This window comes from Pecten maximus, chromosome 2, assembly GCF_902652985.1.
Source record: "Pecten maximus chromosome 2, xPecMax1.1, whole genome shotgun sequence".
Taxonomy (NCBI): domain Eukaryota; kingdom Metazoa; phylum Mollusca; class Bivalvia; order Pectinida; family Pectinidae; genus Pecten; species Pecten maximus.
The window spans coordinates 13,964,127-13,983,193 of NC_047016.1; the positions used below are offsets into that span (position 1 = coordinate 13,964,127).

Sequence of the window (19,067 nt, forward strand, 5' to 3'; positions counted from 1 at the left end):
TATCCTTGGAATGCATCATGTCTGAAGAACTCTAGAATCTGTTTAGAATGTGATCTGTAAATGAGATCAAGTCCAACATCACAAATCTGCACATACCATCTGCCAAATAATAAACTGCACCATAATGATAAAATTTACCTTTGTCAGTATTCTGTCTGTAAGTCATTTTTAATGAACATATAAATTATTATAATGATATAAATAAAGCTAGAAAATTGCTTTTCTTTGCTTCATCTTCTATATCTAAGATAAATCCTTACAAACTGCAAGTAAATCTCTTTTTTTTTTCTTTGTGAGTATAACTGTTGTGGTGGTATCATTAACACATGGGACAAATGAGGCAGATTTTGATGATGAATGTTAATAAAACTCGCCACTTGATTCTCCTCTTCTAAATGAGCAATATTTTCCTTCGTCATAGTTTCTTGAAATACTCAACGACTTGTGAAATCAGGAATAAATCCCGACACATAATGTAGGATGCTGACTTGCTGATGAGGTAAAGCACTACTGAAGTCTAGTTAGAAAAGTATAGGGTCCTCTTCCTCATACTCTCTGTCCATGTACTGGTCAACTAGTTTTTTGTACCAGGGTTTGCGTAAGATCTCCATCTGAGCCATGTGGTCAGTCTTTGCCTTCATTGACACTGGGACTGACCGACTTGAGAACATTTCCACGTCTTTGTCTATCACCTGGTCAAAGCCAGGAGCCACTGTAAACACACAAAAGTGGGGTTTAGCTTTATCACATTTAAAAGCATTTCCTTTTTAAAAGTAATTATTAGTTGAAATATTATAATACATCAAACTAACATGAAATCAAAATATCCCATGGGCTCCTTCAACTAAATAGCAACACTGACATGTACAATGATTTTGTCAATCTTTTGTCCGTTAACTCCTTGTTTGATTTGTATCAACATTGCTTCATGTCACAGCAATATCTTTTAGCAATCAGGAGATAAATTTGACCTTGTCCTTAGACACAGTGAACTTAATCTTCTATTCGATTGCCTCATTTCCTTATGAGCAAATTAATACCAGTGAAGAGATACAGAATTTGACTTTTGACATATAATAACTTGACATTTGGTCAGTTAGCTTAGATTTCATTCCCACTAAGTTATCATGAGTTATAATCTGATCTGATGACAATTGCTCAACTGATTTCTTATTTAATTCCAACTGACTTTGCTTCATGCCATTGCAAATGCTGTTATTGTGGTTGGACTAATTGGACCGAAGTTGTTTGTTTGAACCAGGGAAGAACCTGGTAATTTTATTTTTTTTATTTTTTTAGGTTCATCAAGATAAATCAAATACTACATTTAAAAACATATCAACCGATTTGTCCACATAAAGAAACTGGCACAAAAGTTTGCTTTTTGCAGGTAAAGTTTATTTCTACTTTGTCTCATAGTACTAGCTTGTTTTTTGACCAGGTGACCTTGAAATTGTTGGATTGACATCAAATGGATATTTTTGGGGTAAAACCTTTTTTTACTGTCTACACCTACCTGCATTTTCAACATTAAGGCAATATTCTGCAAGTAAGTATAGATTCTGAATTCAGAGATATTGATATTTTTATCTAATAACTTACACGAGAGAAGTTCTGAGTCTCTGTCTATTCGGCCAATCAAAGCCTCTCTGTGAGTCTGTTTCTCCCTGTTAGGGCGTGCTGTCATATAATACCTAGCCAACATCTCGGAAGCTTTGTTGTGAATCATCTCTAAATCATCTTTCTGGCAGTAACGAGCCTACAACATGAAAGTAAATGTTTGATATATTCATCAGGTGTGGCCATAAATTCAGATTTTCAACACATGCTTCTGAAATTTACCAATAATTAACAACAGGTAACAGGTAAAATTGTTCAATTCACTAATTTTGTGTAAACTTAACCCTGAAACACAGGTTAGGACCTAACTGCACAATTCCTTGTCCAATATGTTAGCTAAGTAACTCACAGGATTTTCCTCCCTGTAGGCACGTATTTCCTTCTGTAGTTCCACTCTTCTCAGTTCATTCAACCCTGGTGGCTTTAGTTCTGCACGAGCCTTTTTCTTTCTATTTTCCAATCTTTCAAGCCATATTTTAACCTGAAGAACAAGAATTACATGTTATGAGATGACTTACCTGTTCCCCTTTGTCAGTTAAGTTTTAAGTAAACTCCAAATTCACTCAAATTTCTGTATTTTTTCCCAAAAAAACAATCAAAGCAAGCATACTGTGTAACATGTCCCCCCCCCCCCCCCCCCCCCCCCCCTCTCTCTCTCTGAATTACCTTGAACCGAAATCCCTAAAACTCAAACTTGTCCAAGATATTTAAATTGTCTTTTATCATTGTGTGAAGCTTGATCAAATCACTCAAGGACTGAAGCCACTCTAGAGTGCTGACAAACTTTGGCATTACATACATATGTGTAGAGAGGAAACCTATAGACCTCTCTGGTTTCAGGGGACACGTAACCTCCATGTTAATACAGTGACAGTATGTCAGCAATTTTGTAGACCTAAAGATATCTCTAAGCCTTCATGATCTATTGCAAAAGAAATAGCAAGTTTCCAAAATTTACCTTAATATGACATTTTTCTTGAAGAGTTAAAACAAAATACATCTTATATATTACAGAATTCGTTTCAATGTAACTATTAGTACACCAAAATATAATTCACATAATCTGTAGGGTGTGTTAAGAAGTCTATGCTACAATTTAACTGTAATCCAGGTTTGTTAAAAGGACACTGATTCTTTTTGAGAAACTGAGTTTAACAAGAAAAATTAAAGTCTACAATCCCAGCATCTCTGATTTCCAGAGTCACTGATCTGACACCATCGGATACCATTTGGTAGGAAGTTAAACTGAAGAAAATAATGACTATTAATTTAATGGAGATGCCTACTTCCCTAAATTTCAGACAACAGCACTTGTTTCATGAACCTGTATTGAACTACAATGATCCTTATACTGGAAACTTTGTCCATTGTTCAGGGGAGCAAAGAATGTCGGTGTCTGTCATTAAGATTTAGTATGTAGAATATTTGCATCCGTTCTAGGTAAAACCACATGAACTTTTGTCAACATGCAGGAAAAGTAGAAGGTACATGTAAGTCTGGCTTGGAATCAATTATGGACGAATGCATGGATAGCAGAATAGTTTAGACAACACAACACTATCCCTTCTCCACGTTAACAAGTGTTCTTACCGCCTGCTGTATCTTGATAGCAGCTTTGACCTGTCTGCCCATGTCTGTCCGCTGCTGGTTGGATTTTCGTACATGATGACCACGCCACAACCTCTGTATTGTCACTGCAGCCTGAGTTTCTTCCTTCTGTAGGTAGCCCTCTACCTTGGCTGTGCACAGGCAAAACAACACATCAATATAATTATGGATATACACAGGTATAAGTACTGGAAGGTTTGAAAGCTCTGATATTACACAGTAAATCTTATTTATAATAAGGGCACTTCACAGACATCCACTAACCAGCAGGAAGTATTTCTATGGATTGGAGCTGTTTTTCCTTGAAGTCCCTCATGATTCTTTGACGATTCAGCTTTAGCTGCCGCTGAAGCTCCAATGCTTCCTTCGCTTGCTCCTTTCGTTTCTCCATCACGGTTTTCTTTTTCCTAAAAACAAAGGCAGAAAAATTTGTTCAATGTTAGAAAAAAATGTATTTCTGTTTTTATGTCTACTACAAAAGGCTGATTCTAAATCAAAAAGTTCATGCAAGTACATATAATTTTTACCTGTATGTTCTTTGGAATTTCGTGAATGCCTTATCGGCTCGCTGTAACTTCACTCTTGTAATGAAGCCACGCCATCTTGTCTGGATTAGAATTGCTGCTCTAGTAAATTGCTGCAAAACAGCAGAAAACATCATAAAATATCAATATTGCTGCAGGTTTTACTAAACCCAGTATGCCTTAAAAGTGTCTCGCAAAGAACATATTTAAATATGAAATTTAATATCTTTGCACCAAATGCAAACATCAAGCATTGAAGGTATAGTTTGATATACGATTTACTTCTTCAATTGAACAAATTATAAAAAGACAAAACTTCAAATGTAAATATCCATTAAGTTGCTAAGACATGAAATGAAAGCTCTCAATTTTCCCCCTCCTCCAAGTCCATTTTTGTAAAATCATTTTGTCTTTGGAATCATTTCAGGTTTTTGCAGATACATTTTCAAAAGGAAATTCTTTGCTATGAAAATCGGTTCCTTTATATACAGGAACATAAGATTATCAAAATATTGTTTTCAACATTGTGTGTCCATTCTTCCATGCTTTTCAAGGCTAAAGAGAGAAATGATGCTTCTCGTGGTAGACATTCAAACTAAGGTCTTTTTAAGTTTGCAGATTAACCACAGATTAACCACAGATCGAGACAGGGATGTGAGAATTTAACACCCTGAATTCCCAAAAGAAGAGTGGAATTAAAACTATTTACAGTTCATACCTCTAACTCTGCCATCTGAGCATTGCCTGCCTGCAGTAACATGTTGAGGTCTTTGAGATCCTTGCCAAACCCTCGTCCCTCCCACTTACCAAGAAGTGGTCTAACTCCCCTGCAATACAAGCATCACAATAATAATCCTTTCAGTATACCAAATTGATGATCTGGCTCTGCTAGACTATGTTGATATGGCTGAACAATCTAATGTTTGTATATTGTATTTTTCCTAGGGATGCCTACTCATCATCCTTAGACATAAAACATTTCATTACATGAAGCATATTTCTTAAAGACTTCTTATTGTCAAATAAAGATTATTTATATCAAAAATCTTTACAGCGGTTTCAATGTGTTCATAACTTACTTGTATCTTGTACAAAGTGTATCCACCATAGGCTTGTAAAAGTCACATATTCTCAACACACACTTGGTTGCCGCTCTGAAGAAGTAAACATGTTAATGTTAGTAGTAGTTTCCCTGAAACTAAACCCCAACTGAGGATGTGTTGTCTTATTCACAATAGATCCTACTGATTTTCTTAAATATTTGCAGAAGTTTTGACTGTTGGAAAAATGAACAAAGGCCGTAGTAAATAGTGATGCAAAGATCACAGTCATAATATGCAAGGTACTGAGTATTTCCATGCGAAATTAGGGTAGTATAAAAGACAGCTGTTGATGGCTAAAATTCAAACTAGTCCTTTAATCTAACTGTACTGGTCAAACAGGTTTCTAGTATACATCTATATGTCTATTGACTATCAATGGCCTGGATTGGAGGAAGGTTCAAATATACTATCAAACAGACACTAGGAAAATGATCAACACAAACAAGCATCAACTAAAAACAAACTGATATCCTTGATCATAAAAAGTTGATTTTATCTTATTGTATTTTGTTGACTTACGCTCCAATTTGAACTTCGTTGTTGACCGATAACTTGTACACCAATTCATCCATAATACTATTGACCAACTTAGTGTCCAGCTCCTTCAGCAGTTTCCTATAACATAAACCAATCTTCATCATTTCTCTGTAAAATATCAATTTATTATAGCTTAATTAAGAACATATGATATAATGCAATAATGCCATGGTCTTTAACATGAACAACTACAATCCACATTCATAATATTAACTCTTCTTATTTTGGTTGCAATGAGAAGAGCTCAACATTCAGTTTTGGTTTGGTTTGTTTAATGTCCTATCAATAGCTATGATCATTTAAGGATGATATAGACCTCAACTTAATAATAAAATTATCAAATTACCCACGGAACAAAACATTGGCAATTTCTTTGTCAAATGATTGGAAAGGCTCATATAATGCTTTGGTGATTTTTGAAATGTACTTGGTGCATAATATGGGCAAAAGTTCAATGAAATCACAGTATGTTTAATACACAAACAAATGAAGAAATGAAATGATATTAATGGTAAAAAAAAATGTCTAGATCATATAAAATTACAATCTAATTAAACTATAGATGTTTATTTTCACAAGGTTACATGAACATCCAATAACATCGTATAAGGGGTCATGTCAGGATAACCTTTGTTACCTCAATATTTCACTTTCAGGTCGAATTGTCAATTTTTTCGATGTCATCGATCTCACTGATTTGTCACATCATGCATCTGAAGCTATCCATTTCAGTACAGCAGCATGTATATAGCTATGTGCTTTGTTGGACAAAATGACTTGAAGCAGATTGACAGATTATGCAGGCAGTGGACTCTAGTCATGCTATTTTGCACATACGAAATTCACTTCCAAGATACTGTGAGTAGTAATTTGATTGGTTAATCCAAAAGGTCATCCTGACATGACCCCTTATGCGATGTTGTTACATGTTCATGTAACGTAGTGAGAATGACCATCTAGATTTTAATTAGATTGATAAAACCAATGACATTTCTTGATAAATGGTTGGGGAAGAGAAGTATTGATATAGACATTAAATATATTATTAAGACCACTGAACAAAAGTAGAAAACAAAGACAGCTATACCCAGTATTGACATCCACTTATTACAACCAACAACCACTATCTTAATGGAGATGATTGATATGTACCGATTGACCCTAAGAATTTTTGGAAGTAGATCCATCACACCAGCTACAGTATCAGCATCATCTGATATCAACAGCTGCAGTAACCAAGGTGACTCGATCACTGAAAAGACAAAAAAATGATAGTATTTTAAAAAATCTATATAATACTGCACATGTATATAATAATATACCAGTACAAACATTTATCCCAAACTTTACAAGTTATTAATTATTGTTTCAGAAAAATATCATATAGTACTCTTGTATCTTAAGGCAGATGTTTAAATACATCTACAATATAATCTAATGTAAAAATAATAATAATGAATCTATGTATTGCATACAATACACTTTATGTCACATGTAGCTTGTAGTGTTTCGATCATCACTATCAATAGAAATAATAACTAATACACTCAGACATACCATTTCTACAGATGAAGACGTGACCAGATGCTATATAGGTAATTGATTCCAACACTCCCCTGTAACACACCATTAGCCGCTGCCGATCTTTCTGTATTCCCTAATTTGGAAAAAGAATTCTCTGTTACCATTTACACAGGCAAAATAAGGTACCATATAAGCCTGTATTTGGATAAACAGAATGTGAAAATAAATTACCATTACAGGTTAGTGTATCTAAAGAACCACAGATCAACAAAGTCTATCTTATAACTTATATCTTATAAGTTTATCTTATAACTACATAATGTTTTATAAAATATTAGCATAGATTAATGAAATGATAATGATTTAAGGACTCCCGATTCTTTAATGATATTGAATACTTAAGATATTTCATTAAGAACACATGTATTTCAGAATCATTTCATGGAATTAATGTAACCTACCGTCACATTAGGTAATTTGGAGTATCTAGTCTGTATTCTTCGTGCTAGAAGGAACAGGTTGTTGATTGCCTCAGGAAGACTCTCTGTCTCAAATTTGTTTCTGTCTTTTCCCTTGAGCACCATACCAGCACACACTTGGCTACAGATATATATAAACAAGACATGTCAACATAACAAAGTAAACAAACATGTGGAACTGTCATAGAGGAATATCTAACATGGAGCCATATAAAGCTTTTGGCCTGCTAGATTTTGTATAGCCAAAGCTGCCCCCTCCCCAGTCTGATTTAACCAGGGTTTCCACTTGACATTTAAATTTGAGAGTTATGTTTTCTTTTGCAGGGTCATGTTGATCAATTTGACATATATTTGGCCAATCTGATTTGTGATAATAAGATTTGTCTTCTAACTATTTGTCAAGGGTTAACTCTTTTTCAATACCTTTCAAATTCATGATGTCTCTTGACAATCATTTGGTAACATTTACAGTTATATCTATATAGTCCTGAGGTGCAGAGATCAAATGTGAACATAACCCTTAGATTTGATTAGAAAATTATAAGAGAACAAAATACTGGTTTAAAGTGGTTTAATTATCATTAGCGAGAACTGTATTACTGTATATAAAGTTCAAAGTTGTTATGATGTTTTGATAAAATGGAGTGGAAATAGAAATGTATTCAACAGGGCAAATAGTATTAGAGATTATTTGAATAATCTAGGATTTGGAGATGTATGGTTGAACCCATTCAATGTATGTTATGAAGAATTAACTCTGCTAGAGATTAAACAGAAATTTATTTGATCAAAGGGAGAAAATTCTACAAGCTGCTTCATCTAAATGTTTTTATATAAATATCTTAATGTTCATAAACTTTCTCTACAATTGTATCTATCAAAATATATACCTGTCAAATATAGAATATGTCTCGCTAAATTATACATGTATTTCATCTCATTCAGTGGAAATTGAGACAGGAAGATCCAGAATTTGATAAACAATGTAATTCCCTTGATGTGGAAAATGAATTTCACTTTTTACTAACTTGTTACAAATTTCAAAATCCTAGAGTTAAATAACTGTAGGTAAAAAATATTGGAAAAGTGCTTCAGTTTTTAAGGCTATCCAGCTTCTAAATTTGCAAGCATTATTGAACTACCAGGAATGTGCATAAGGTAAAATATATTTTCAAATCAAATAAGTTAAGAACTGCTTGAATATGTTTTGATCTGATATATAATTGTATATTGTATGTAATAAGGGATTCATTCTCTATACATTATTCTGTATTGAATCTCTATTATATTTTTGCTCTGTTATACTGATGGGCCAATGGCCTAAAGTTTTGAATAAAACTTAAATAACCCCAGGAATTTCAAGGGTGCCTAACATCAATTTGTGATTTAGTTTATAAAGTCAAAGCAAGTTACATATAAATTGGCAATGGATCAATGTCTGTCAGTATGTAGTCTACACACTGGTAATCAACCAAAACTATACATTACCTGAGGATAGCAGCCAAGGCTGCTGCTGTCTGCCAGTCACCATCTACAATGCTGAAGTCTTGTTTCAATACAAGAAGAAGGACATGAAGCAGGTTGTAGTCCCATATCTCATGCCTCAACTTTATCGCTTCTTTTGAGCCAACAGGAACAGAACTTAAAATTCCTGTAAAAACATAATTATTCAAACAATTAAAAACAATTGGTCAATGATTAGGTGATATAATATTGTTCAGTATATGTTATGTTCAGTACAATCTGCTTTTGATGAAAAACTACATACATTTATTTACCAAAGGCAATGCTTTAAATATTTTTGCCATATTGATGACAATTATAAGCCAGTTGCTTTGCTCTGAACAACAGATGGATTTTGACATTACATATATTATGCCATAATCAATCTTTGACTAATGACCATATGCTAAACATCTATATTCTGAAATGCTTCCAGGATCCGCACTAGTTGTATTGTTGATTAAGTTGGCATGAGTAAAGAAGTTTGAAGCATAGGCGCTTGAAATGTCTTTATTCGTTATACGATATATACTTCGGTTTACTGACAAAATTCAAAACGCACGATGGACCTTGAGAAGACGGATGATTATTGGTATCTACAGTACAGGCAGCTGATTTATAAGTTTAGTTATGAAGATAAGTGTTTGTCAAAAGCAGGCCTAGTCCTAAGGATAAGGGAATCTTGTCTGGCACGTTTGGAGAGCAGAATATTTTACTGCTTCTGAGACTAGATTTGAATAGCCAGAATAGGCCTATATTTATCTAGGCTTTTAACAATTGAACTACTCAACTAGCTCTCTGTCTGTCTGCATCAAAAATGATGGAACCTTCAGTTGTGCTCATCTTTTTCGAAAACAAAAAAAAATGTAATTTCTTACTGACGTTAGTGACGTAATGACCAAAATAATAAGAACATCAGTAAATAAAACAGAATGTTTAAATTTACAACAGATTCTGACGAGGTAACATGTAAGACGGATGAAAACCAGCTGAAAACCTGACAGAACATGTTTTTGTTGTGTGCAAGTTACAAACTCACCTTTTAGATTCATTAAAAGAATTGGAACACGCCTATCTTTCGTATCTGCTATTTCTCCGGCTAGATTAAGGACACGCTTGTCCCGATCGGGACTTGCGTACCTCGACATATTGGAATTTGGATACAAGACTAATTCCTATGGCAAAAGCGACATTTTTGTTTACAACCGCGAAGGCGCTTGATCTAAATCTATGTCTTTCGAACGTTTTCATGGACTTCACAACACACAAGACGGAGTGTAATAATTTTCCGTAATTTCCGAAATAAAAACTGGGTAATAAAAATGGTTTTAATTTCAATGTATATAGATTATATGATCCAGGCGACATTTTGTATCTGTTAGTAAAGATATGGATTGGTACAGATTTAGAGATAAAAACCAACAAATACTGTGATATTCGATGTCTCGTTTCCGGAAATTATTAATTCGTTTCCTGACCAGAACTTAGTGGGTCGAATGGCGGGAGTGAAGGAAAACATTGAAACTTCAGACTTCAAGGCTGTATGACTATCGTGTGATTTTTATCACGGCTTATCGATTTTCAGAATGAGGTTTAGAGGGAAAATCATCGACATTGGCTGTATTCAACATTTTACACGTAAAATGATTTTTGTTGGGTGTTGGTTGATAATTTTCGCGTGTATGTTAGTGTTGGTCCCATCACCTGATCACAGCCACAGGGGCTTGTAATAGGGGTCGTTTTTTTTCTTGGAGACACCAGTACATATAATATATCACATGAACAATCCGTTTAAATATCACCAATCTCCCTTATTGGTCTCAAAAATGATAATATGTATGGGTATGCATACCTTTTGGTTATTTGCAAAGTATACGTAGTAATAATATAAAATTATAAGTACACTTATACTATAGACCTTACAGTAGTGTAACTGTCGAAAGTTATCAAAATTGTAAATCAAGTTATTTATAATTATACCCTGCTCATTTGTAAGAGGTTCCCTCTTCTCGCGGCAACTAAAAAATGTGTGTAAAATGCATGAACAGTTTTTTTTCTACATCATGATCAATTGTATGAAAGCTGTGGTGGACTGTGTTCAACAATTATAATATAATCATAAACAAAATGATATAAACAATCACATTGTCTTTCAGCTAAATAATTATAATTTATATATATATGTTTACAAAAACAATAATAATGACACATGCCACTGCAAGAAGAGTGAACTATATACGTGTATCTGGTAAAAAGTGTTGTACACTTAATGGGTAATATACAATTGTAAATAAGTATAAGTTGATCATGATGATAGATCACCAGGCAACATATGTCAAATTGAATTGTGTGCTTCCAGGAGTAATAGGGACATTGTCCAAGTTGATCAAAACCTGTGTACTACGAATAACCCCAGGGAACTGGTACTTCATCTTGTCTGAGAGAGCAGTGAACGGTGGAATACAGATTTGGAGTGAACTTCCTCAGGTAATTGATGAAAGCACTACTGTACATTTGCATTAGCTCTACAATTTAATATCTACATGTTTTAATCACTTCATTTACATTTCCAGTCAATGTGATCAGATGATTTGAACCCCCCCCCCCCCCCCCCCCCCCCCCCCAAAATAACAAAAAAAACTGAACTTCTCCAGGATTTTATCATAAAATACCAGTATATTTTGCAAACCCTCACTTTTAAATAAATAAGAAAAAAAGGATAAAGTCCTCTCAGATCAATGCATATGTGTGTAAGCAGTTCATATTGACAATAACGTACACAACAAACAACTTCAATTGCCTCCATGAACTCCTTATATTCTTTAAAGAAATGGTAGCATATATTATGCAATAGCCCAAGTTTCCCTTGACCCTGACTCTAGACTAAGACATTCTGACAGATAGGTGTCTGACATTGGGCATTTATTTGTCAGAATGTCCAAGTCTGGATTCCTTTCTAAATGTTATCAGTCTTCTGCATGGTATATACATATACAATGTAGCTATTTGGGGTTCACAAGCTCTATGTACTGTACTATTTGAAGTTTATGACTACTTTATCATCTATTACCATTAAGTATGCATATGCTTGTTATCATAAGAGTGATACAAATGAACAGTCATTATGTTTTGGGGGGGGGGGGGGGGGGGGGGGGGGGGCCAATAATGGGCTAATTCCCGTTCAAATTCATTTCATATTTATGGTAAATTCACAAAATTTGCTGTTAAATCCCTCAAATTTCCTTTGAAATTTTAAAGTTTTCCTCCCAAAATGAGGCAAAAAGGCCCCATCCTAAATCAGTGAGAAGAAGAACAGATTTCATGTGCTATGAACTATGATTTGTATATATCTTTGTCAGTGTAGATAACCAACTCATTTGTCCATGTATTTTCATCAGTGATTATCAAGGACTTTGAAAAAGGCTAACCTTCATTTCAGGGACATTTCTTTGATGAATATGCAATGGAAGGCGTATCAGAAGAAGACAATGAAATTTTCTTGGAGCTTGCTCCAGAAAATTTGATGAAGGCTTTAAAAACTGCCCAAAGTGCTAAGTGGCTGAAGATCAAGCTCACCAAGAAGCATGCTCCCTGTCTAACAGTGGAGGTAGACCTGGTAAGGAAATTTTAAATTGATAATGATATATGTCATTATTGTATTAATGTAATACAAAAAATGCTGAAAACAAATATTAAATCTTTTCCCTCTCATCTTAAATATGATGTTCCATATATGTGAGTGAGGCTCTGGATCATGAAATTATTTCCTAAATATGTCGACAATTTAGTTATGAAAAGTAATGTATTAATATTTTCAGCCTACCTTGAGTGCTCACTCCCGCACAGTAGTGCATGACATCCCAGTCACAGTCATACCTCGTCGGCTCTGGACAGACTTTGAAGAGCCAGAGCTCCCACGCTTTGATGTAAGAGCCATCTCTTTTATAAAGTTTCATGTTGATGTACTTTTTAGATAAACCATGTGTATGTAGTCTGATTAAAATGTTTCTTGAAACAGTAGTTGAAATATCTTTATAATATGTACAGATACTGTTTACAATAAATCATTAAAAGTTATTAAGTTTATGTCTGACAGTGTCTGATATCTACAGATTAATTCCTAGCTCTAACAGAAGTTGTCTGTTGTAGGTTAGTGTTGTGATGCCTCAGCTCAAGTTACTGAGAAATGTGGTGGAGAAAATGAAGAACCTCAACAATTTTGTGGTAAGTAACTTTTCCTGATATTGATGTTATATCCTGATTTTCAAATGACCCCAAATATACCTTGTCTGTTATCAGGGATATGTCTTCTCTGTATTTATCTGGGTATTTTCCACTTCATCATGGTAAATGGAAATCTTTTTTTTTAGGTCCTGTCTGCCAATCAAATGGGAGAGATGAAGTTGATGGTAGAGACAGACATGGTATCAATTAGTACCCATTTCAAGGACCTTATTAACCCCACCAGTAAGTTCATAAAATCTTAACCAGCTTTTAAATTAGTCACAATACACACATCGGTATCATGACTAAAGGGTGTGGCACATTCCACAATCTAGTCATGATACACATATATATTAGAAGTATGACATCTTATAAAAGCATCATATTCCTTTTTTATTTTTTTCTCTCTTAAGTTCAAGTTACTTAAACTGTAACAAGCAGGCTACTGTTTGACAAGTCAGAAATCACTGATTATTAGTGATAGATCCGACTTAATATTCATCATAAATCAAATCACTCCTGACTAGCCTTTGAAAGGGATAGATGAATGTTCTTAAGCAGATTTTGTTTTTATTAAGATATTAATTTATATGGTTAAGATTTTCTGTGTTAACCTCCTACACAGGCACAGACCCTATGTTGAATCCATCCCAGGAAGACCGAGATCCTCAGGCATTCTACAAAACCAGGATTGATATTCGCAAATTATCACAATTTCTTGCCAGTCAACAGTTCAACCCCACACGAGTCATCTGTAGTATGTTATCAGATTTACTGTTTCTCGTATTTTTTACATGATGTATGCTGGGAACATTGAGTAATAAAGGTGGTTATAGATAGGTCATGTGATGAGATAAAATAAACTATGTTTAAGAAGGCCAACTCTGCCCTCAATATCCCCATGGACATCACCTTTTCAAACGACTCACCCCTGTTAATTCATTACTTTACACTCATTATGCATAATTTCTTTCTGTATATTGGTTCTAAGTATGTTAGAGAAACTTGTAGTAATCATGCCTTTTGTTTTCGCTAAGTTATGGCAATAACTTCATCTTTTTTTAGTGACTGCACCAGCATACAATAAGTTCTTGCTTAGGGTATTTGTACACCTATTATTTATCTTTGATATAACTTTTGATGTAAATCTTGTGTTTTGTAAGATCTACCATATACAATATGTGTTTGATATTTTATCTTTCATTACTTCCATTTTCAGATGTTGTCAACAACAGGACAGTACATTTTCTTCTTCTCCAGGACGATGTGTCCCTACAGTACTTCATGCCTGTGATAGCCTCCTGACAGCTGTACCTAGCAATATGTGTTTGACAGTCATACCCAGCAATACTACATAGTCCTGCAGTGTCCCTTCGGTACTTCATGACTGATGGCCTCCTGACAGTCATACCCAGCAATACTGCATATTCCTTAGGGTCTCTACAGTGTTAATGCTTGTGATGGCCCCCTGACAGCCGTACCCAGCAATACTACATATTCCTTAGGGTCTCTACAGTGTTAATGCTTGTGATGGCCTCCTGACAGCCGTACCCAGCAATACTGCATATTCCTTAGGGTCTCTACAGTGTTAATGCTTGTGATGGCCCCCTGACAGCCGTACCCAGCAATACTACATATTCCTTAGGGTCTCTACAGTGTTATTGCTTGTGATGGCCTCCTGACAGCCGTACCCAGCAATACATGTATCCCTCCAGTGTCCCTACAGTACTTCATGTGTGTGACACATACCAGTATCTATGCCAGTGTTTTGACTGTTTTGCCTGACAATATTCCTCCAGTATCATGTGTCACATATATATTGTGGTTTCTTTTGTTAAATACACTTTGAGGATCACATAGCTCATTGAGATCTCTTTCTAATGTGTCAGTTTTCAAGTTATGTTTTACCTTCAGTGTGGAAAGTCTTTTTTTTTTTTAAATGAAACCTAAAAAAAAAAAAAATTTGAAGCATGCCAAAGGCTTAAGTTTGGCATTGGTTCATCTGGTTAGATATGATAAGGAGCCTTTACCTCTGCATCTGTAGTGTGATATCTTAGAGTGAAGAGTCGAAGTTGAAATCAGCACCACAAGATCAAATCTCGGTCTAAGCTTACTTCATATTTAATTGTAAACCACCAATAGGGTTAAAAAGCAATTGCTTCTTTTAAATGGAAAATGGATTTATGTAACATATTCTGATTACATTTCATCAAGTGCAAAATTGATATTGATGTTGCTGTCCATAATCTTACAGCTTATAAAGATAAATAACTTCTTCAGTCTGCTTTAACATACTATCTACTGGAAAGTTATGTTAAGTTGCATAACAATAATTTTCTGTAGATAAGGTTAGGGTATGTTGAGACTGATGCGCTTAGAAGATAAAGAAGTTTACAATAATTAATGGAGCTCACATTGATGTACCTCAATATATCACATTGTGCTTGTTTCTTGGACACACTCAATGCCAGTCTCTAATACTGCCAAGCTATTCTCTTTGGTAAAACTACCCTAACAAATTAGCCATTGCCACAAAAGATCTCATAGTGATGTGTGGCACTGGTTAATGTAATGTGCCAGACAGTGTTGGCAGAAAAAAAATTGTTCATGAATGTCGATATCATGAAGATTAATTTTGTTTTGTTACCCTGTAATTTAATGGTTCCTTCATAAAAACAAATTAAGTATCTGAATTACCTTTGCTCTAGTGTTGAAATGTTATCTGGCTATATCATGATGGAATTATTTCCAATGTTCATACATCCAAAATATATTTCAAAATATATCTTAAAAGATGTACCATTGTGTGATATGTATTGTGATTCTATGATTTTTATTGTGTTCAATTTGTTTGCAATAAAATATGTTCAAATCAAATCAATCAAATTTATTCAAACTAAAAAAATGTTCTTTTTAATTTGATGTTGGTCATTAAACAATATATGTAGCAGGTACATGTGGTTGTGGCAACTGTAAAAAGGAATACCTAGGCCTGTTAACAGCTGATCTGGCCCCCTGGATTCAACAACGATCCTTAACTGATGGGAATTCTTCCACACATACATTTGCATTATTGGAGCTAAGGAAAAAATCTTAGTTGAGGCACTACTTAAGTTCTCTAATGCTTTCCTCTGGGTTATGTTGACTTAAGGAATGTTGATGAAACTGGGTCCATATGTAATGAAATAGAATCAGTTGTAAAAACATGATTACACGTTTAGATACCATCGACTACAATTAAACGTAATATATTGATGACTGTCCTCCGGAACTCAGAGCTCAGTCCAATATGCTTATTTGTTTTCAAATCCTTAAATGACCTTGCTCCTGAAAAAGCCTTGGTTGAAAGCTGATAATTACATTTAAAAACTATGACCAAACCAAAATCAGAAGTTTAGAAAAAAAGTTTTAGCTTCTCCAGTGTTCTATTCTTTAAAGTGTTCAGCAAACCCCATCACTGCAATCCTTCTAAGTTAAACTAAAAAAAAAGAAAAACAAAAAACAATTGGTATAATTGATCTGAATCATTACATGTGTCTTTGTTTATTTTTACCACCAAAGGTCAGAGGTCATGGTCAAATATTGTGCATATTTTCATTGAGGAAAATTTTTTATTATGACATGATGAAGCTAAGTTATTCACAATTAAACGAGGAGTTTACTGACCAAAGGACAAGTCACCAGCTTTTTGATAATGAACATTTTGTTGTGACTATGAATCAGTGTTTGTTAGTCAACTGTCTAAAGGTCAAGGTCACAGATTCAAAGGTCAATGTGAAATTTTTTAGCTAATGACTGATGAATTCAAAATTTTGCTAGAACAGTATGAAGCAACATTGGTTGGATATTAACAGGGAGCCAACTGACTTAAGGTCAAGGTCAATTGGTCTGAATGAAAGGATACGGACAAAAGATCAAGGTCGCTGGATCATAGTTTGTTGGGTTGATCACCTCGTGAACAGCTAATGTTATGTGGGAGCTTGGACTGCTTTTAGTAGGTAGTGGCTACCTCACGGTACAACATAGGGGAGGCCCTTCGCATGACCAGAGCAGTTAGGATTAGGTGTTTTTCAGAAGGGTCTGTTTCTTAGCTTCTGAGAATACAAACCACCACACGGGTAAAATATCGAACCACTCGCCTGGAAACTTCACTTGAGGTGATGTGGCCAACACTCTAACCAACTGATATGAGCTATTGCAGTCCCTCACTGGATCAAAAGTCAAGGCAATTTGGGTCCTTAGTTCAAAAACAAAGTACTGGATCTCTGTATGTGACTCTGACTCTAGATAGAGGAGGTTCTGAAATAAAACAAATCAAAACGAAGAAATGAAGATTGCACCAGTATTTTTATCTGTGTTAGCACAGCAAATATGGTGGTGGAAGATAATTAGTCACATAGTTAATGTGAAATATATATTTTGTTTTCTTGCGATTATTGTTGAAGTCCAAATGTCAAGCATCAACTTCTGCTATATGAGCAGATGTCTTTTGCTTATTATGGGTGATATATGGCCACAACACATGTTCCTCACTGACCTGTCAGTGTTCTAGTTCACTTTGTATTGTACATGGTTTACATGAATTGATGTATTGTATAATCATGTATCAAGTGCTATGTATCCATGTGTTTCTGAATCGAGTGTTTATATGTTATCTTGTTATTTGAGGGCCATGTGGAAGATTAGCATCACGTTATACATGTCTGGCGCGGATCCAGGAATTTGAAAGGGGGGGGGGGGGGGGGGGGGGGTCCAGTAATTTTTTTGGCGAAGGGTCTGGGGGCCAAAATTTTGGAAAATGGAAATAATTATAGCAAATTTGTTTTTTTTTCGATAAGCTGGGGGGGGAGGGAGGGGGGGGGGTGGCATAGGCGGGTTTTTTTTTTTAAGGCTATAAAAAAAAATTCCTTGTCTGAAAAAGATCCGGGGGGGGGGGGGGGGGGGGGGGGTCAGGACACAGCAGGTCTCTTTGCTATTGAGAAATCATTGTTTCAAGATTTAAACCTTTTCGACCTATGTGACCTTGTCACCCCAGCATGATACAGGACATTATATCAAGTCCCTGGGCCTCTTGGTTATTAAGAAGAATTTGTTTAAAAGATTTTAACCTATTTTTACCCTGTGGCCTTGAATCATATGATGGTGGGCTATTCAAATCACCTTGCGTCCGTTGTTCCTCCGTCCGTAAACAATTCTTGTTATCGCTATTTCTGAGAAAGAAATGAAGGGATCTTTCTCAAATTTCATATGCAGGTTCCCCTTGGTCTTTAGTTATGTGATTTTGGGACCAATCGGAAAACAACATGGCCGACAGGCAGCCATCTTGGATTGTGACAATTGAAGTTTATTATCGCTATTTCACAAAAGTATTGAAAGAATCTTTCTGAAATTTGATATATAGGTTGCCCTTGGTCCCTAGTTATGCATATTTTATTTTGGGACCAGTCGGATAACAACATGGCCGAGAAGCAGCCACCTTGGATTTTGACATATAGGTTGCCCTTGGTCCCTAGTTATGCATATTTTATTTTGGGACCAGTCGGATAACAACATGGCCGAGAAGCAGCCACCTTGGATTTTGACAATTAAAGATTGTTATCGCTATTTCTCAGAAAGTACTTAAGGGATCTTTCTAAAATTTCATATGTATGTTGCCCTTGGTCTGTCTTATTGCATTTTGGGACCAATCTGAAAACAACATGGTCGACAGACAGCCATTATCGCTAAATCTCAAATTTCATATATAAGTTCCCCTTGTTTGAAAAGTGCTGGAGGGATGTTTATCAATTTACACAGATTAGTAAGAGGAAGGGAAAAATAGAGAGAAGATCAATCTGACATGGAACCTATAAAGATCATTCAATGGTGGTCGCCAAGATCCCTCTGGGATCTCTTGTTACATCAGGATTGTGTTCATCTCTTGATGCCCAGCAAGGCTATATATG

At 35.1% G+C, this 19,067-nt stretch overlaps 2 protein-coding genes across 2 annotated transcripts; one reads left to right on the forward strand and one right to left on the reverse strand.

The window, feature by feature from the left end:
* Positions 1-224: 224 nt before the first annotated feature.
* LOC117318301 (IQ calmodulin-binding motif-containing protein 1-like) lies at positions 225-10,130 on the reverse strand. The gene is made up of 14 exons (XM_033873303.1): positions 9,938-10,130; positions 8,884-9,046; positions 7,378-7,516; positions 6,950-7,049; positions 6,545-6,644; positions 5,375-5,470; positions 4,832-4,906; positions 4,471-4,579; positions 3,756-3,865; positions 3,493-3,635; positions 3,211-3,359; positions 1,970-2,101; positions 1,603-1,759; positions 225-712 (listed from the first exon to the last, which is right to left on the reverse strand). Exons 1-14 carry the CDS (start codon positions 10,044-10,046, stop codon positions 522-524), a joined length of 1,773 nt encoding a protein of 590 aa, XP_033729194.1. The 5' UTR covers positions 10,047-10,130; the 3' UTR covers positions 225-521.
* A 228-nt stretch (positions 10,131-10,358) lies between these two features.
* LOC117318327 (checkpoint protein HUS1-like) lies at positions 10,359-17,808 on the forward strand. Its single transcript, XM_033873330.1, has 8 exons — positions 10,359-10,536; positions 11,258-11,385; positions 12,338-12,514; positions 12,717-12,824; positions 13,048-13,122; positions 13,269-13,365; positions 13,748-13,879; positions 14,342-17,808. The coding sequence occupies exons 1-8, from the start codon at positions 10,485-10,487 to the stop codon at positions 14,425-14,427; spliced, it is 855 nt and encodes a 284-aa protein (XP_033729221.1). The 5' UTR covers positions 10,359-10,484; the 3' UTR covers positions 14,428-17,808.
* Positions 17,809-19,067: the final 1,259 nt, after the last annotated feature.